General features: G+C 44.4%; 2 protein-coding genes across 6 annotated transcripts in view; one reads left to right on the top strand and one right to left on the bottom strand.

Annotated features, from left to right (window-relative positions):
• MYH11 (myosin heavy chain 11) overlaps positions 1-2,691 on the top strand; it is a 124,686-nt gene extending 121,995 nt beyond the window's left edge. For 2 of the 4 annotated variants that reach the window (XM_068565697.1, XM_068565696.1), the window contains one exon: positions 2,007-2,691. In XM_068565697.1, the coding sequence (XP_068421798.1) occupies positions 2,007-2,139 (133 nt within the window). In that variant the 3' untranslated portion in view covers positions 2,140-2,691. The remainder of the gene's footprint in view (positions 1-2,006) is intronic. The other 2 variants (XM_068565699.1, XM_068565698.1) reach the window with 1 other exon arrangement.
• Positions 2,692-3,580: 889 nt separating this feature from the next.
• NDE1 (nudE neurodevelopment protein 1) overlaps positions 3,581-20,906 on the bottom strand; it is a 29,741-nt gene continuing 12,415 nt past the window's right edge. Inside the window, exons 4-9 of one of the 2 annotated variants that reach the window (XM_068565700.1) lie at positions 19,782-19,930; positions 9,741-9,877; positions 8,244-8,423; positions 6,861-6,952; positions 5,660-5,811; positions 3,581-4,831 (exon numbers count right to left, since the gene is read on the bottom strand). In XM_068565700.1, the coding sequence (XP_068421801.1) occupies positions 4,738-4,831; positions 5,660-5,811; positions 6,861-6,952; positions 8,244-8,423; positions 9,741-9,877; positions 19,782-19,930 (804 nt within the window). In that variant the 3' untranslated portion in view covers positions 3,581-4,737. The other variant, XM_068565701.1, reaches the window with a different exon arrangement.

Genomic DNA, 20,906 nt, shown 5'->3' with positions numbered 1-20,906 from the left:
TGCCTTAGATACGTTTCTGAGTCCATGAATAGAATCCAAATTCTCCAAGATCAGACCCTTCAAGAAAATTTTAGAGGGGTCCTTTACTTCCTGTGACAGATATAGCCGGTGTCAACCTTTGCCTAGGATTTGAAGCCAGTTCCTTCAAGAAAGGCCCCTGAACCAGAACAGACCGGCTTCAGGACTGGTGCCCACGCAGGGGGCTTACAGGGACCCAGGCGTGATTGATTTACTTCTTAGATCAAGGGAGCACATTGATCAGCTAAACTCCTCTAGTTAGCAAATGCAGACTCTTCGGAGAGACAAAGGGAGCCTGAGCCACTGTTTCCAGCTCCAGGCCATCCCATCCAGTTTTGAACCTGGAGGGTTAGACACGGAGGAGAGCTGTGTGGATGGCTGCTGAGCCCTGCACGCCGGGACCCTGCTCTGTCCCGAGTTCTTGGAGAACACAGTGCTAAAGAAGGAAGAGACTTTCAAAGAACCTCTAGAGACTGAGTGATAGAAAGTTAGTTCCAAAGGAGCTGGAGGACTTCCCTGGCGGTCCAGTGGTTAGGACTCTGTGCTTCCACTGCAGGGGGCACAAGTTCAATCCCTGGTTGGGGAAGTTCTGCATTTGAGGTGCGGTCAAAAATAAATAAATAAATAAAAGGAGCTGGAGGCCTAGAAGCTTCCCTCTGATGGGAGTGAGGCTGACCCAGGTCTTTAGTCGGCAGTAGATACTAAGTATTTATTCCTGATCGCTGCCCCTTGGGAAGTACCATCCACCGTCCACAGTGGGTTTTACCAGCCCGGGTTCCTCCCACCCTTGGACCCCAGAAGGCTCGTGTTGGGAAGCCCCATGTCAGCGATCAGGAATCTCTGGGCCTTGCTTATGCCTCCTGTCTTACCTGAGTTGCCCCCTTTGACTAAAGAACTGACGGGCTGGGTTCACTGGGATGGGCTCACGCTCGTGGCTTTTCTGTCCAGCCTTTGTGTGGCGAAGCGGGTCGTTTTTGTTGCAAAAAACTTGCTTTCTTCTTAGACATCCTAAAATGAGTGAAGACCTGTCAAACAGGGTCAGATGGCTGGAGCCCAACACACAACATTATTTGTTGTGGTCGCTGAAAAGAAGGCAAACTTTCCTTCCAAACAGTGGAGGTTAAGTGCAGGCGGGTCTAATTTTTCCTCCTCCTGCCTGCCCCGCCCTCCTACGCAAAGCCTCACTTCAGGTGACCAGGGCAGGCCCTGTGGGAAAAGGGCATCCGGCAGGACGGAGGAGAGATGGGAGCGGAGGAGAGGAGATGGGAGCGGGAAGGACAGAGAGAAAGGGGTGTCCCACCAGCTAGGGCTAAAAGACACCCTGGATTAACATGTCTAATGTTTTTCTGACAAATATTCATTGAGCACCCGTTCTATGCCTTGCACGGTGCCTGCCATGGTGCGCCCAAAACAGGCGAGATCCCTGCCCTGGGGGAACTCAGAACAAGAATTCTGCTCCATAAAAGCAGAGCAATGCGGTGCCTTTAACCAGACAGCACCCTTGGCATCCACGCAGGGACCTCCTTCCCTCTCAAGGGTTGGTGGTCATTCTCACCTTCCTCCAATTCAAAACCTAAACCCCTCCCCGCTTTTCCTTCTGAAAGCGAGGAGGTGCAGACACAACAGGTCACCCCTCATCCCTGCTCCACAGTGTAGGAATAATCCCATGAGGCCATCACGCCCACTTGCCTTTTTTCCTTCTTTTCTAAACAGAAATTCACAGCCAACCAGAATCCTATGGGTCAGCAAACGACCAAGCCAGACATTTTTTAAAGCAGATGGTCCTGCTTTGAAAAACGTACTTTGCCCCCATTCCAGCTGATTAAATGCACCCATACGGGTCAGGATTTGTTCACTTCAACCTGAATATTTGCGTCTCATTTGTTTTGAGTTTGTTTGTGTTTGTTTTTTGCCCCGTCTGAAAATCTCTTCCAAGCTCGAGGGAGATTTCTGTACTAAAGAAACGTGTGTTTTCTTAACACCCACAGGCGAGGGAACGAGACCTCTTTTGTTCCCTCGAGAAGGTCTGGAGGACGTAGAGTTATTGAAAACGCGGACGGTTCTGAAGAGGATATGGACGCTCGCGATGCAGACTTCAACGGAACCAAAGCCAGTGAATGAACAACTTGCTCAAAACAGGGCAGAACCAAACCCAGTGGACTCCTCTTAGCACCGTCTAATCCATTTTCAAACTCCAAACGTCACAGACACCCCTCACGATGAATATAAAGACCACCACCCTGCATTCAGGGCATCAACTTAAGTTTGGAACGATGTACCGAAGGCGAAAAACCCAACAGGAGACACAGACACACCCACTCCCTCTGCCAAGAACTGTGCAGAGATTTTGAATTTTTAGAAAAATATATCCACGGTAACTAATCACTGGCAACTTAGTTTACATGAATTGGGGAGAAAGTCACCACGATGGGTGCCACTGTCCCCACCCCCAGCCCTTCCTGCCCCATGGACTCTTCCATCGTCCCGGTGGGCCCTGGTTTGAGCATTCCTCTTCCCTCCGGTTCCCACACATCAGATGCACACAGTTCACCGAGACCAAGTGCCTTCTGTAGTCACGTGAATTGAAAAGGAGACGCCACTCAAACGGCTGAGAGCAAGAATGTCACGCTGTTTTATATGCACCCCAGCTGTACTTAAGGACACCCTCACTAATAAAAGGTTATAAATCACTAGAATGGAGTTGACTTTTCTGTTGTTTTCTAGAGAAAAAGGACGGGGTGGGGGGGTGGCCTCATTTAATCCTCACGACAACCCTATGAAGTCAGGGTTATTATTTCATTAAATGGGGAAACTGAGGCCCAGGGAGGTGAGATGCATCGTCCGAGACCCCACAACTGGCCAAGAGAAGAGCAGAGACACAGAGTGAGTGGGAGTGCGGGGCTCCTCCACACAGGAGGTGGGCGGCTCGAGGCCCAGGGAGTAGGACCATGCCCGGGAAGAACATCTTTATCAGAACAGCACGTATTTAATGTGAAGAATACGAGTTCCTTGAATGTTTGAGTTAAAACACAAGACTTCGCCCGGCAGGGCTCGACAAACTTTTTCTATAAAGGCCCAGAAAGTTGAGTATTTTAGCCTCCATCATGGTCTCTGTCACATTTTTGTCTTTTTTAAAAACAATTAAACCACCCTTTAAAAATGTAAAAACCGTTCTTGGCGTGAGGGCCATAAAAACCAGGCCTGGGCCCGTCCCTTCCTTGGCCTGCGTGTCCTAGACAGAGATCCCTGGCGAAGTTTCCACTCAACACATATGATTCCATACACCAACTCCATGGGATCAAACAGACTGAAAAGAGGGGAATTACAGAAACCAAGGACGCACTGAATGACCAAATGCTAATACACCCTGAACAGGACACACACGTGTCGCAATACAATTCTAAGAAGCTGACTCGATAGGAAATCTTTAAAAAAGTAGTTTTTTTCATAGTCACTTGGTTAAAAAAACAAGTTTTTCATCACCAGATAGCAAACACAGAAGCACAAAGGCAGCAGCATTTACTGACCACCACAAACTAGCTGAAAATCAGTTTCTCTTGATTTTATTGTTCTTTTAAAAAAATAAAAGTACATCTTTTACTGATATAGGTTAGAATGTTGCCAGGGCAACGAAGTGGGCACTCAAGTTTAATTCTCTGCTGAATTTCAGTAGCATTTGAAAAGTTCTGTTTTCAACTCAAGGATATTTTTGCTGTTCTTTTGGAAAAATAACTTAGTAACAGAAGGCCGTTAAGCTGCACGCACGCGCTGGAATTCATGTGTTCTTTTTACTTGCGTCCAAAGTGTGAGACGGCCGTTCACAACCAGCAGGGATGAGCTGCATGCCATCTGTGTGGAAATCCTGGGTTCGTTTCTTCTTTAATAAGGAACCTCCCACCGACAGTCCTGGTGGTTTAATCTTATTCGAAGGTCACCCCAATTATTTCATCAAGGCTTTGAATGAAGTCCTGTTCTTAGGGGCTGCATTACCAAGGTCATCACACCCCAGAGACCCTAAGGGTCCTGAAGCAGAGGTCACCCCCAGGCCAGGACAGAGGGGCTCAGGACAACTTACAGCCAGGATTGGTCTAAAGAGGACACAGAGTTTCCACTGACCTGGTCCCACAAAACGTACTCTGAAACTCAAGCATGCCTCTAAAAGCCTCAGTGAGAGGCAGATTAAAAAGTCTCAGAGGTACACCACACACCACAGTTTAAATAAAAGGTACATGCCTGTTCTGTTCTTCACCCCTAGATGTGATTTCAGTGCACTGATCCCTGTTGTGCCAAAGAGCACTGGAGATTTTGTTCTGGAAGAAGCTACAGCAAAGTGGGGGCCGGAGTGAGCCTGAGATGGGCTCAGACCCCACTTTATAGGTGTCCCGGTCATGGAAAACACCTCTCAAGACCAATCAGGACTCAGGTCTGCTGAAAATGACGGGGCAGCCTCAGCACCCACGTCGCCATTTCCAGAGGGTCCGCTTTGTCCCTGTCCACTGGCAACACCCCAACAAGGAGGCCAGGGGTTATGAGATGGCATTTCCTGGGGACGACCACCCGGGGCCACAGGCGATCCCCGCCCCCGCCGTCACTGGCTAGTGCGACTGCTTGCTCGTATTTCTCAAACTAACTTAAAAAAAGCAAAAACCTAGTTTAAAGAGGGTAGGAGGGTAAAATGACTCCTGCACAGACACCGGGGCCTTGGCTTCCGTGGATTTCCTAAAGCAACATCTTGACTACACCCTGGGCTGACGGCAGCGACGGTGAGGAAATATTTGAAGGCGGCTTCCCAAATTCCAGGCGTTTTCCCAACCTTCAGACAGAGCAAACCAAATTAGGCGGACATTACAGCTGTTATAGACTGGCTAGCATGGGGGCCCACAAAGTTATAAGAGTGAATATCAAGGTCGGGAGCAGTGTCTCACTGGGTCTCAATTTTCTCTCCTGTGAAATGAAGAAAAGGACACTGGCTATCTAGGGCTCACGTGCCCAAGGCCACGCAAAAAGCCCAGTCACAGAAGACGCTCCAAAAAAACACCCACATCTAAAGGTCCGGAAGTTATGTGCATGCTGGGGAGAACGATTCTTCATTTCCTGTCCTCTGTCTGCCACTGACCGCCCCCAAATTTACGTGGCCTGGGGTCCAGTGAGATGGTGGCACATCTTACAGAATTCTAGAATCTGGAAGCTGCACTGATTTTCTTCAGGCAAGAAAATAAATGAAGCTGTTAGAGGTCAGATTTGTGTTTTCCAATCAGGTGACTGGCTTCAGGCATCTAGTCTGGCTGATTTAGCTTCCTGAAGGTTCTAAAGGTTAAAAAAAAATCCTCTTTTGGGGGAAGCAGAGCAGTGTTTGAAGCTTGAGTCCTAAACAAGGGAGTGATTTATACAAAGGACATTCTCACAGCATGACCAGGAGCTGGGGCTGCAGAATCAAGTAATAAAAATGACCCTCTCCTTGGCCGTTTGCCTGAACCAGCAGACACCACCTAACTCTGTCTTAAGGGATGGGGTAGAGGATAATACCTCATTGACATAATCATGCGACTTTGAAAAATGGCTATGGGTCAGGGGTCAGAGGCTCCCGGCTGGAGAGGATGGGTTCTCCCGACACTGAGGAGGAACAGCAGAAGGTACTGACCCTTTGTCACCCAGATGCACGCTGGTGCTGCCTGGCCGCCTGTCGCCGCCGTCTCTGTTCTTGCTCCCCCACCCCGAGGCTGGGCCACTGGGTCGGTTTGGGGACTGATCATACACGAAGTTCCGGCAGGAAGCAAGTTTGGACTCCAGAGCCTGGAGAGAAATATGCTTTCCTGTCTCAAGCTGAAGACAAGAACTCTTGCCTCTCACCAGAGCCCATACACTTAATAACAGCTTAAGACAGTGGTTGTCAAACTGGGTTGTGTGTTAGAATCCCAAAGCGTGCCCCACCCCATCCCCAAATTCAATGTACGTCCAACTCGTAGAACTGGTAGTCTAAGGTATTTAGGAGCTTCCAGAAGAGTCCCCAACCCGACCTATGATTTAAGTCTGCCTATAAGAAATATGAAATCAACTTTTGGAATCATTCACTCTCTCCGCTACCTTGTAAAACATGCACCAAGCGGCAGGAGGTTTGAAGAAGGACTTGCCTCGCTGTAAACAGACCCTCTGGAAACCAAATGGGTACTGAGATCACCCTGGGCTTCTGTATACTCTAACTAAACATAAAAACCTGCTTATATAACAGCAATCCAAACAACCGAAAGCCAAAAGGAAAAACATAGAAAACGAGTTGCAAGCTTCTATTAACTCTGAATGCATACATTCTGGTCAATGACAGACTGGCAGGACTTAAACTCTGTGGCTTTCCAGGCATCATTTTTAAAAATAAGAAAAACAACTACAGAGAATATCTATGTGATTTCTTAAGCACAAAAGACTCCTTCCCTGGAATTAACATAAAACCTACAAGGTCACGTTCTCTGCCCTAGCCTTTCAAGATTTTCCCTTTAACTCCCTGAGAAATTAAAAAAAGGGAAGGCAGTTTTCAAATGTTTCTCAGTTTTTTCAGATTAAGAAAAAATATCATAGATACCATCCGAATCTCCCAAATTGCCAGGGAAAATGGTACAGGGAAAGAAAGATATAGCCGGGGATCAAAGGGTGACTCAGGGTCAGAGCCCGGGTGTTTGTCAGAAACAACACCCACAGAAGCACAGCGACTGTAAGGGACACGAGAGCCAGGGCTACACCTGCACCTCATGAAGCCTCTGCCAGAGGGGAAGCAATAGGTAAGGTCACCCCTCAAGTCTTCTGAAGATAGAAGACACCACACGGACCCCGGGGAAGCGCCGTCTTACCCCCACTTTCCGCAGCAGGTCTCCCACAATGTTGAGGGCAGATATCCGGGCCGCCGGTGTGAGGGGGGTCCCCCCAGTGGAGTCGTCCAGACCTGCGTGTGCAAAAGGATGCACACATGACACCAACACACACTCAAAAGTCTGTGCACCAACATCTCTGAACGCGAAACCCGGGGGTGGGCGAGCAAGCCCCTCTGATCCCAACGTTGCCCTGTTTCGGTCAATGGTTTGTTGCCTAACATAACAAGAGCATCTGATGACCAACTTCTCGCAGCCGTATAATGACTATACTTAATATTTATCTTTACCTGCTATTCTTTTTAAACAAAATCAAAACAAGCCCTCTTAAACTCCTAGGAATTCCCTACAGTTAATTAACATTAACAGCCTCTGAACAAGCCCCACTGGTAAGGGTTCTACTCCTCAGAGCCTCCTCTCTTCAAAGCAGGGCTCACGGACCAGCAGGACCAGCATCACCTGGGCGCGTGTTAGAAACGCAGGATCTCACGCCCTGCCCAGACCTGCTACATCTGAGGCCCAGCTGAGTCATATGCTTATTCAAGTGTGCTCTAGACTGGGATTCTGGGAACCTCACACTCTTCATCCTGGGCACAAGCTGAGGGACAGGGAGCATGTGGTGGTGTAACCCCGGGAGCCGGCCTGCCATCTGCCAGCTGTGTGATGTCAGGCCAGCTCCTCAACTCAGGGCCTCAGTCTCCTCATCCATCACGTGGGGACAGCACTTGCATTACTTGCGTCTTGGGCCGTGGTGGGAATCCAGTGAGGTCATGTGTAAATACAAAGCACAGTACACAGAGGGACTGGCATATCCTAAGTGCTCGATAATTGTCTATTTTTATTATTTACTATTAAGTGGCCCAATCAGAACCTCACAGTTAATCAGTCAGCAGCGGGGCTGGGGAAGAACTCAAATTTCTTGGTTTTTACTGCATAGCACAGGTTATGCTGGATCTAGTTCTAGATGATGTATTGCTGGACCCATAGAATGCTTTTTAAATTTTTTATTTGGTTACTGAAATTTTTAATTTGGGCGATTTCATATTAGACAAGAGGATTTCTGGCTTCTGGTGAAGAGTGGAGTGTCTGCTGGGCCCACACCTCTTGCGGTAGAAGCAGAGTGGCAGCTGCCCCTCTGGATGAGGCTTCCAGTCTCTAGTTTGCTGCAGACTCCACTACTCCCTATCGTCTTACATCCAAGAGGCTCCTCCCACCCACCACAATGGTCTGCCCCTGTGAGCACCCCAGTTTGCTCCCTGCTGTACAGCCTGGTCCTGCTTCTCTCTCACCCAGGACCCGCCCCGGTTCTCACCCAGGAAAGCTTTGTGAAGCCAAGAGAACCCTCCCAATTCCCATCCTCCTTACCACGTCTGAACGTCCCAGGTGTGTTTAAGCTAGAGCTGGGTCCTCGATGAGCTATGGGGGTGGATGGCACGGAACCAGTGGCCTGTACAGCTGTGTCTGTCCTTTCAGCTTCCACAGAGCTGGGCATGGGGGTCCTGGGTTTCTCCTGCTTTTGCTGCACAGCCAATTCTTGCCGCAAATCTGGGCCAGGAAAAGGATTCAGATTAAGTCCCTGCTTTGAGTGATGGGGCAGGGGGAGGGTCAACAGGAGACATGGGTCAGCAAGAAGAACCACCAGAGTGAAAAACTCCAGGTGGGAACCCTGAATGAAGCAAACCCCACAGGACCTTGCCCGGAAGGCTTGCAAAACTACATGGTTTTTCTTTTGAGTAAAAACAAAAAGGTTTAAAATTTTTTTCAAATCATGGCAGTGATACACTACTGCTTTTACTGTTTTAAGAGAATTCAAATGTATCAAGGTATACACAGAATACTAAGTGAAAATGTGCTTTCCCAACCTGTCCTCAAATGCCCCTCCTCACTCCTGATCACTGTAACATGAGGGAGATCTTCTCAATCCTTTTTCTCTGCATTTCACACATAGAGTTTATATGTGTATCTATTAAGCATATAAGATGAATAACTTTTATTAAGCATAAATAGAAACATACATCTACTATCTATGTGTCTTCCCCCCTTCAATGGTATGTCCTAACAGGCTTTTTTATTTATTTAATTTTTTTGGCCAAGCGGCATGCAAGATCTTGGTTCTCCAACCAGGGATCGAACCCGTACCCCCTGCAGTGGACGCACGGAGTCTTAACCACTGGACCGCCAGGGAAGTGGTCCCCTAACAAGCTTTCTATGACTACATTTATATCTATACCGTATTTGTTTGAACAACTGTTTAACATTCCACAAAATTAATCTATGTAATTTACTTAAGCACTTCATTACTGATGGGCATTTAGGAACAACTACCTTTTAAACTTAAAAGAGTTTTTCTTTCTAAACCCCTTCTACTGGCTACATATTAGAAACAAAATGAATGTCATAAACAATTAATTGGGATTTTAACAGAATCTCTTATGGACCCAACTTGGATGACTTGCTAATGTCTTAGAGTTAGAAAGCTCTACCTTTGGAAGTGCTACCTCCAAAGAGCAAACGCTGATGAGATTCTGGAGTTCCAAGCCACGTGTATCAGCAGCCATTAAGTCACAAAAGTAATGCACTGGCTAGCAATTCCATCAACAGGCATTTTCTCCCCACAAAACTCCTGTGCTCCTGCTGAGCATAAAGCGGGTGCTGGGCTTAAATACCCACAAAGGGTCTCTACAGGGTTGGACATCTGACAATTCTTAGCACAGGGTGGGGACCAAGGCTCAGCCTGCCCAGTGTGGTCCCTGCCCTCGCAACACAGGTAATGCTGGGTGATGCTGTGGGACAGGACACCCTCAGGCCCGGAGAGGGCACAACGGTGGTGAAACACACAGAGCAAAGCCAAGGCCTCCTGACCTCTGGCTTCATCCTTCAGTCGCTGAACAGATTCTAGGAGATTCTCCTTCTCGTCCAGTTCGCTCTCCAGGAAGGCATTTCTTTCAATGGCTTGATTCAAGCGCTGTTCAAAGTCCTCAAGAGACATGATCGTGGCCCTGGATGAGAGACAAGCAAAGCTGCCCAAGACAGCAGACGGCGTATCCGTCTGGCACCTACAGACCCGGGAAGCAAGAAGGGTCATGCACACATGGTGCAAGTCCCAGCTCTGGCACGTCCTAATCCCACAGAGCTGAGCAGGCCCCTCAACCTTCCGGGACCCGGCTCTTCACCTGCACAGTGGGAACCTCTCAGCTCACGAGGTGCACATGGCTGTCCCGGGGGGTTAAATGAGATCATGTCCATAAAGCACTTAGCAACGAGCCAGGACCTAATTAGGACCACAGACAGGCCCCGGTCAGATGCCACGACGCGGCATGTTCCATCTTGTCTCGGAGACTCACGATGCAGTCAGCATTCAGAGCATCCCACTAAAATGCACAAGCAATGGAATAACACGCATTTAAACAGCTAAGGGAGGCCATCTTCATCCCTCAGTTACCTTAAAAAGTTAAAAAAGTTCACAACGCCCAGCCCCAGCCCAGCTGCCCTAACAACTGCTTCTTTTGGACAGTGTAGATAGCCACTGGAATGCCGTGTTAAAGGCACTGGCAGGGTTCCCTGGTGGCGCAGTGGATAAGAATCTGCCTGCCAATGCAGGGGACACAGGTTCGAGCCCTGGTCTGGGAAGATCCCACATGCTGCGGAGCAACTAAGCCCGAGCGCCTAGAGCCCGTGCTCCGCAACAAGAGAAGCCACTGCAATGAGAAGCCCGTGCACTGCAACGAAGAGTAGCCCCCGCTTGCCGCAACTAGAAAAAGCCCACACACAGCAATGAAGACTCAATGCAGCCAAAAAAAAAAAAAAAAAAAGGGTACTGACAAGTGCTGCAATAAGGAAATCTGTTTAACTGTCTGGACAAGCTACTTTCTCTGGGCCTCAGTTTCCTCACATGCAAAGCAGGGGTAATAACAGAACCTCCGCATGGGGTGGGGGGCTGGGGAGTGCAGCAACACACAAAACACACAACAGATGTTTCACACATAAGTGCTCAATAAATGTCAGCAATTTTTCTCACTGATCCTGTGCTCGTCTCCAGAAGACCTTTAACATCCCCGTAACTGTATCTCATGGTGATCAGAAGCATTTGTTTGAAGTGGAACCCATGAGTTAACACCTTGCTCTAACGTGTAAGACTAGCTAAGTGTCCCCAGGCAACTTAACCTCTCTGGGCCTCTGGGCCTCCAACAGCAAAGTGAGGATCAATCATTCATTTATTCAGCACTTTCTACTATGTCCAGATTGAGTATTAGTATTAGTTCCTACCTCAAAGGGTCTTTAGAGGTAAAGAAGATAAAGTTACCAAAAGTGCCTGATTTAAATATCATCCCTTGGGACTTCCCTGGTTGGTGCAGTGGTTAAGAATCCGCCTGCCAATGCAGGGGACATGGGTTCGAGCCCTGGTCTGGGAAGATCTCACATGCCGCGGAGCAACTAAGCCCGTGTGCCACAACTACTGAGCCTGTGCTCTAGAGCCCACGAGCCACAACTACTGAGCCCACGTGCCGCAACTACTGAGCCCGTGTGCTGCAACTACTGAGCCTGCACTCTAGAGCCCGCGAGCCACAACTACTGAGCCCGTGTGCCGCAGCTACTGAGGCCTGTGTGCCTAGAGTCCATGCTCCACAACAAGAGAAGCCACCGCAATGAGAAGCCCGTGCACTGCAGCGAAGAGTAGCCCCCACTCACTGCAAATAGAGAAAGCTCACATGCAACAAAGACCCAACGCAGCCAAAAATAAATAAATAAATTTAATAAATAAATAAATATCATCCTTTGTTGTTTTTAGAGTACAAGACTGGAACCAGTTAAAGTGACCCTAAGGCTGGCATGTCAAACAACAACAAAAAAAGATGAAATAGCTAGGAATTCATGTAACAGCAAACATGTAAGACTTTACTGTAGGGCACGGAGGCTTGTCAAAATGCAGACATATGGTATTTATGAGGAGGAAGACCCCAAATCATAAAGAAATCAATTCTCCATAAGTTACCTAATAAGTTTAACACCATCTAATAAAAATATGAACAGGTTTTTACTGGGGGACACAGGCACCAGGGACTGATTTGAAATATGATGTGATAATGAAACAAGAATGGCCAGGAGAGGAACGTTAGCTACAAAAAAGAATGAGATCTCACCATCTGCAACAACATGGATGGACCTAGAGGGTATTATACTAAGTGAAATAAGTCAGACAGAGAAAGACAAATACCATATATTTCACTTATATGTATAATCTAAAAAATAAAACAAATGGGGACTTACCCAGTGGCACAGTGGGTAAGACTCCGTGCTCCCAATGCAGGGGACCCAGGTTCGATCCCTGGTCAGGGAACGAGATCCCACATGCATGCCACAACTACGAGTTCAGATGCCACAACCAAGGAGCCCGCCTGCCGCAACTAAGACCCGGCGCAACCAACCAAACAAATAAATCTTAAAAAAAAAAAAAAAATTGGCCAAACCAGAATTTAAAAAAATAAATAAAAACAAAACAAATGAACAAATACAACAAAACAGACGCAGAGTTACAGATACAGAGAATAAACAGGTGGTTGCCAGAGGGGAGGAGGTTAGGGAGAGGAGAGGAATAGGTGAGGAAGACCAAGAGGTACAAACTTCCAGTAGCAAAATAAATGAGTCACAGGTATGAAAAATACAGTGTGGGGAATACAGTCAATAACTATGTAACAATCTTTGTATGGTGACATCTTAGACTTATTGTGGCCATCATTTTGAAATGTATAGAAATACTGAATTACTATATTGTATAACAGGAACTAACACAGTAGGTCAATTATACTTCAAAACAAACTCATGAAAAAAGAGATCAGATTAGTGGTTACAGATGCGGGGGATAGGAGGAAGGGGAACTGGATGAAGATGGTCAAAAGGTACAAACTTCTAGCTAAAAGATAAACAAGTACTAGGGATGCAATGCACAACATGATAATTATAATGAACACTGCTCTATGTTATGTATGAAAGTTGTTAAGAGAGTAAATCCTAAGAGTTCTCATCACAAGGAAAACACTTTTTTCTATTTTTAAATATTGTATCTATATGAGGTGATGGACGTTCACTAAACTTATTGTGATAATCATTTTATGATGCATATAAGTCAAATCATTGTGCTGTTCACTTAAACATATACAGTACTGTATGTCAATTATATCTCAATAAAACTGGAAGAAAAAATGGGCCAGGAGAACTCTGAAAAAGAAGAGAACAGGGGCACTAGCTCCCCTAGATACAAAGAACACGCTCTTTAAAGCCTCAGTAGTGAACAGTGTGCTGCAGAATGAAACAGTTATAAGACCAGACAGACCAAGGAGAGCCAAAGGTCCAGAAATAGATCCAAATACATAGGAGAATTTATGATAAAGGTGGCATCACGAATCACTGATGAAAAGATGGTTGGTTCAATTCTAGGTCTGGGGACTACCAGGTAGCCACCTGGAAAAAATTAATGTTGGATCCACACCTCATGCTACACCCGAAGATGAATTCCAACTAGATCAAAAATTTAAACTCAGTATTTGGTCAAAATCTACTACTGGCTTCTGGAATGCCAGAGAACCAACTTCAGCGGCATTTCTGGCATTCCTGAACCTGTGTGGATCAACGACCCCCTGACTGTATACAATCAGGCCGAGTCAGTAATATCAGCAGGGCACAGCACAGAGACTTATTGTTACTATGTGACTATTTGCTTTCAAATAAAGGTAAGCATCCTAGTTGTCCCCTGAGTGGAAAAAGCTTTATGTTCTTTATATGGTGAAATTCTGCCAACTGATGTATTTGCATATTTATTATCATAAGAGTAAAATGCTGCAATACATAAAAACTGTGAAAGCTGTTAATCTCATGGACAGTTATGAGAACCTGAAAATAGTTAAGCAGGAAAAGAGATTTTCAGTAAATATGAATATTAAGAGATACATCTGTTAGATAACTAAGAACATATCCTTTTTGAGCCAATAAATACTTAAAAGTCTATGTATCACCTCACGCCCATCAGAATGGCCTCCATCCCAAGAACAGAAAATAACAAGTGTTGGTGAGGATGTGGTGGGAATGTAAAGTGGTGTGTCATTATGAAAACTGTATGGAGGTTCTGTAAAAAATTAAAAGTAGAATTACTGTATGATCCAGCAGTCCCACCTCTGGGTACATACCCAAAAGAACTGAAAGCAGGATCTCAAAGAGGTATCTGTACACCCTTGTTCACTGCAGCATTATTCATAAGAGCCAACAGGTGGAAGCAACCCAAGTGTCCACTGACAGATAAATGGATAAAGAAAATGCAGTACATACATGCAACGAAATATTATGCAGCCTTAAAAAAGGGAAATCCTGTCACATGCTACAACACGGACGAATCTCAAGGACATTATGCTAAGAGAAGAAGCCAGTCATGAAAGGACACATCCTATTTGATTCCATTCATATGGAGTTTCTAATATATTCAAAATCATAGAAACAGAAAGTAGAAAAGTGATTATCAAGGGCTGAAGGGAACAGGGAGCGGAATTAATGTTTAGTGGGTATAGAGTTTCAATGTTGCAAGATGAAAAAGTTCTGAAGAGCTGTTGGCCAATAATGTGAATACATATGATACTACTGAACTGCACACTTAAAAATGGTTAAGGTGGTAAATTTGATGTCAAATTTTTTACCACAAAAAATTAAAAATAAAAAAGTCTATGTAGAGAATTCCCTGGCAGTCCACTGTTTAGGACTCTGTGCTTCCACTGCAGGGGCCTGGATTTGATCCCTGGTTGGGGAACTAGGATCACACAAGCCATGTGGCAGAGCCAAAAAAAAAAAAAAAAAAAGTGTCTATGTAATAACACATAGACACTTTTTAAAAAAATTAGATTAAATCAATTTTAATCTTCGTTGAACTTTTTGGCATCTTGGCATTCACATATTAAACAAAATACCCTTTAAGGAATATATTTACTTTTTAGTTAATTCAGTTAGGCCTGGAGTCTTTCAAGGTTGTCCTTTTACAAGGTCATCTCCTTCCTCAGTTAAAAGTGAGCCATTTGGTTTTGCGGATGTACAGTTGGAGAGACCAAAATAAGCAAATAGCTGATGGTGCTGATAAATTGCCGTTCTTGCAGTAGACTGTCAAATATTCCACATATAACTATTAAAATTTTATAATGAAATTGTAAATTGTAATGTTTTAAAGTTTTTTTTTAATAAAACTTCAGTATTCCAGAACTTTATTTGTTCTATAATGATGATTTGGGTCTCTACCACATCTGATTTTAACATTCAACTATTCAGCATGTGGCTAAAATGTGAATCCAGTGCATCTTCAGGAGAGAGAAAGAAAGAAAGGAAACATAAAAATACAAGAAGAAAACATAGGCTAATTGCTTTATAAACCTGGGACTGCAGATAAATTTGCCTACACAGAAATCCAAATAACTTTCAATAGTAACATATGCAATAGACAAAGATGGAAGACAAATGACAAACTCCTAACATTTTCAATTCATATCATAAACAAATATATAAACATCTCCTAGAAACTGATGAGAAAAAACAACCAGCAATCCAATTTGAAAACAGGCAAGAAGATAAAGAGTTCACAGAAAAAGAAATAAAAGAGTTATTAAATATATGAAAAGGAACTCAAGATCACTCGTAATTCAGAAATGTACCTATTTGTCACCTATTAGATTGGCAGAAATCCAAAGTTTGAAAAACACTGTTTAGTGAAGCTATTTGGAAAATGGAGACTTACTCACATAGGTGCTGGGAATGGAAATTGGTACAAATGTAGAGAACAATTGGGAAAAAACTATCAAAACACATATGCATATGTCCTTTGACCCAAGAATTCCACTTCTGGGAATTTATTCTACAGATACACATCTATGCAAGCAATGCGTATCATTCACTACAGCAACACTTATCAGTGCAAAAGAATGGAAATGCAGCAAATATCCAGCCGTGGGGGGGGATGGATAAATAATTATGTATCATACAATACCAACCATACAATAAAATATTATGCACTTGGAAAAAAACAACAACAAAGAATCCTCTGTGTCCTACTACAGAATGACCTCCAAAATCTATTATGTGACAAAGCAAGATGTACAATAGTACATACATTCTGTATAGAGAATGCTCTTTTGTGGGGAAAAAAAAGGGGGGGGGGAATAATACAAATTTCTATTTGCTTGAATTTGAATTTAAAAACTCTACCCCTTTGTATATTATTTTTGAATCACGTGAATGTACTATCTCTTTGTGATAGACTGCATTATTGGTCCCAATTCTTCATCCTCCCTGTAGCCACACCCTTGCTTTGGCCTCATTGTGGGTGGAATGTACTTTCCCACCCCTTGACAGGGCTTGGCCGTGTGACTTGCTTTCATCAAGGATATATGGGTAGAAATGATCGTAAGCCAGTGGCTTGCCAAAAATCAGAAAATACTACAAAGCCACAGGAACCAAGTCATTATGGTGTTGGTAGTAATTCATAAATTGCACGTTAGACAAAAAAGAGAGAAGAATCCTGAATTAGATTCCAGAATATACAGTCAGTCCTCCACATCTGTGGGTTGCACATCCTTGGACTCAACCAACTACAAATCAAAATTATTCAGGAAATAAAAGTCCAGAAAGTTCCAAAAAGCAAAACTTGAATTCGCCACTCACTGGCAACTATTTATACAGATTTTAGATTGTATTAGGTATTATAATTAGACATAATTTAAAGTATATGGGAGGATGCACATAGGTTATATGCAAATGCTACACCATTTCATATAAGGGATTTGAGCATCCACAAATTTTGGTATCCTCAAGGGTCCTGGAACCAATCCCCCATGGATACCAAGGAACAACTGTATGGCAGGTTAACATATGACAGAGATGTGTTCAGTTCAGTGGAAAAAAGATGGAGTGTTTAACACATAGTACTGGCACAAGTGGCTATCTACCTAATGAAAATAAAATGGGACACATATACTAGGTACAAAAATAAATTCCAGGTAGGTTAAAAGCATAAGTTAAAACAATTAATAAAAAAATCTTGCAAAAAAAATTAAGAGAATACACACATAATCAAACGATCAAGGAGATGTCCCTAGTGAGGTCTGGAAACCTAGAAGCTATAAAAGACATAATTGATGACCCAAAAATGAAAAATATTTGTATGAAAAATGATACCACAAAGTCAACAGACAAAAGATTATTTGTAAAAAATATTTTTCAACGCGGGACAAAAGATGAGCAGCAAAAATACACAAAGAACTCTTACAAACTGATTTAAAAAAAAAAAAGGAGGGGCTTCCCTGGTGGCGCAGTGGTTGAGAATCTGCCTGCCAATACAGGGGACATGGGTTCGAGCCCTGGTCTGGGAAGATCCCACATGCCGTGGAGCAACTGGGCCCGTGAGCCACAATTACTGAGCCTGCGCGTCTGGAACCTGTGCTCCACAACAAGAGAGGCCGCTATGATGAGAGGCCCGTGCACCGTGATGAAGAGTGGCCCCCACTTGTCACAACTAGAGAAAGCCCTCGCACAGAAAGAAAGACCCAACACAGCCATAAAATAAATAAATAAATAAAAATTAAAAAAAAAAAAAAAAAAGAAAAGAAAGAGGGCTGTTACCAGAGATAACCTTTAAAAAAAAAAAAAAAAAAAGGAGGTCCCACTTCTGGTAATAATAAGGTAGCTTGTATCAGACCAAATATCCTATAGATTACAACTACAAACTCTGGGTGAAACGAGAAAAACAATGATCTGAAGGCACTGGCAAAAACCGGAAGGGAGACAACACTTGGAAGAGAGACAACACTTGGAAGAAGGAACAGCAGTGGCTGAATTCTGTATCTTTATAAGCTTTGTGTCTATAGCTCCAGTGATAAAAATCCACCACCTTGGCGGAATCCCAAATCCTGCATATAAACTCTTCCCACACCTCTGGCTGACCCCTGAACCATGCATGTGCATGGCAGACTTGAAGCAGCCTAGTTAAAAGTGTCAAACAGATTTCACCTACTACCCATCAAAGGGAGACAGAGTTTGGAGTGTGAGTTCAGCCTACTTAACAAACAAACAAATTAGAAACATAACAGAATCCATAGTTTCTGCAGCACATCATTCATAATGTCCAGAATATCATCCAAAATTACTAGACATGTGAAAAGCAAGAAAATGTGACCCAAACTCAGTAGAAAAGGCAATCACTGGAACATCTAACATCTGAGATAACCCAGATGTTAGAATTAGCAGAAAAGGATCTTAAAGAAAGTTGTTATAACTATGCTCAAGGATGCAAAGAAAGAAATCTCAGTAGAGGACTAGGAAATTCTAGATCTTAAATATCTAAAATAAAACATTATTGGAACTGGCTTAACAGCAGATTGGAGGAGGGAAGAAGGAGTCAGTGAACTTGAAACCAGATCAATAGAAATGATCTAATTTGAGGAACCAAGACAAAGAAAATTAGGAAAAGATACGAACAGAGGCTCAGAGACCTGTGTGACAATATCAAAAGGACATGGGACACAACATGTGTGTAGTTGGTGTCCCAGAAGGGCAGGAGAGAAAGAAGAGGGCAGCAAAAATCTCTGAGGAAATAATGACCAAAGTCAAATTTGGTGAAAGACAAATTTACAGATCAAAGTGCCCAGCAAACCCCTAACAGGATAAATACATACGAAATCTAGGCACATCACAAACTGCTAAAAACCAAAAATAAAGAGAAATTCTGAGAGCAGCCAGAGAAAAACACCATATTATATACAGGGGAGTGACTATTCAAATGACCACTAACTTCTGACTTCCAGCAAGGAGACCAGAAGACAGCAGAACATCTTTAACGTGCTGAAAAAGAAAAAAAAAAAAAAAAAACACCTGTCAACCTGGAATTCCACATCCAGTGGAAATATCCTTTAAGAATGAAGGCAAAAGAAAGACATTTTCAGATAAACTAAAGCGAGAAGAATTCACCATCAGCAGACCTGCACCACAAGAAACCCTAAGGGAAGTTCTTCAAGCTGAAGGGAAATGATAACCAGAGGGAAACTTCAAGAAGGAATGAACCAGAAACTGTAAATCTGTGGGTAAATATAAAAGGCTATCTTTTTACTCTCTTACCTTCTTGCATTACAGCTATCACATAAAGTTCAAGGATGGTAAGTGAAACTCTAAGGTTGCAAGGCCGTTGCATTTGGTACATTATTAACGAAGTAGACTGAAAAGTTGAGCGTGTGTATCGGGGTCCCTAAAGCAACCGCAAAAAAGAATGCAAGGAGCTGTGGGTGCAGTGCCAAAAGCCTGTGTCTTAACAGGAGTGTGGGGCATGTGCACATTTGTCCACACTGATGAAACTGTACACTTCTTAAGATCTGTGCGTATCGCTGTATGTAATTTATATCTAAATCTTTTAAAAAAAAAAACGTTTTCTTAAGAAAAAAAAAAAGTGCCTGGCTCAGAGTAGTTATTCAATAACTTATTTATTATTGTTAGTATTCTGCTAAACTTCAGAACATCAGTTTGAGAAATACTGTCCTATCTTAGGGCCTATTTATTGAGCACATGCTTGTCCTTCTGCCTGGAATGTTCTCACCCCACACTCTTCTCCTGGAAAATGCCTAGGCATCCCTCGGTCTTAGCCTAAATGGCATTTCCTTTGGGAAGCCTTGCCTAATATTCTCCCAGCAATGGACAAATTAATATAACCAATCACATGCTCCCACAGCACCCTGGGCTTGCAGCACTTGCTGCCTGTTGCCCATTTCCTATGAGGCTGTAGGACCCACAAGGGCACTGGCTTTGCTCACTGCTGAATTCTCTACCCTCAGCACAGTGCCTGGTACCCAGAGACAAAAGGCTCCCAAACCTCTTTTCTCCTTCCCAACGTACCGTTTGGCTCTTTCCAGGTCGTCATTGGCTTGCTCCAGCTCTCTGATGTATTTCTGAAGTTGATCTTTAATGGCTTTTGTCTGGGCAAGGTCATCCTCTAAGGCTGAGATCTGCCGGTAGCCTTCAGAATGCTGCGTTTCAAACTTCTCCTGAAGGACAGAATCAACACTGAGTGAATGATTTAAGACTCCCGACGAGGATGTTTATCTCCCTTCCCTGTCATCTCCTTAGGACACTGAAGGTTAATCCTGGGACATAACGCTCTCCATTGCAGCGCATGTGTGTTGTCCCTAGCTGCTGAGCACCCATTCCTCCCCCTCTGCACAGCCCACTGGCACGCCAATTTCTTTATAATTAATTTATTTTTATTATTTATTTATTTATTTTTGGCTGTTGGGTCTTCGTTGCTGCGTATGGGCTTTCTCTTGTTGCGGCGAGCGGGGGCTACTCTTCATTGCAGTGCGCGGGCTTCAGTAGTTGTGGCTCGCAGGCTCCAGAGCGCAGGCTCAGTAGTTGTGGCTCACAGGCTTAGTTGCTCCGCAGCATGTGGGATTCTTTCCGGACCAGGGCTCGAACCCGTGTCCCCTGCACTGGCAGGCGGATTCTTAACCACTGCACCACCAGGGAAGTCCCACGCCAATTTCTTTAGGGGATTTCTCTCTCCCTTATTCTAGGATCTTTGTGGGACCAGCCTTCCCATCACACTCACTCAGGATGCCAGAGGACAAGCCTAAGCTCAGTCAGGAGAACCTTCTGTCCACAGACATGGACTCTTAAGCAAATGAGGGATGATGGGGGGAACAGGGGGCCATCAAGCTGTCAAGTCCCGAGTGCTTCCCGAGCATCTTATACCCTGCCCCCTCCCACATTGGTCCCTGCAGCCTCTGGTATCAAGCAGCCCCCACCAATCTTCAAAGCGATCATTTTGTGCAAGGTGTCCACAGCCACAGAAAGCCTCATAAACCTCTCCGAGCCTGATTCACAAGGGCAATGCCGATGCACTTCACGTGATACCCCTGGATTACAGACAGAATAGCAGGAATCACAACGACTTTGTTGCCTGTGCCTCACAGTCAGATCATGGACTCAGTTTGACAACTGTTCTGACTTTGTGACCCAGGACAC

This window comes from Eschrichtius robustus, chromosome 16 (genome assembly GCF_028021215.1).
Source record: "Eschrichtius robustus isolate mEscRob2 chromosome 16, mEscRob2.pri, whole genome shotgun sequence".
NCBI lineage: Eukaryota > Metazoa > Chordata > Mammalia > Artiodactyla > Eschrichtiidae > Eschrichtius > Eschrichtius robustus.
The sequence above is the reverse complement of the archived record's forward strand: the minus strand, read 5'-3'. Positions and strand labels throughout refer to the sequence as shown.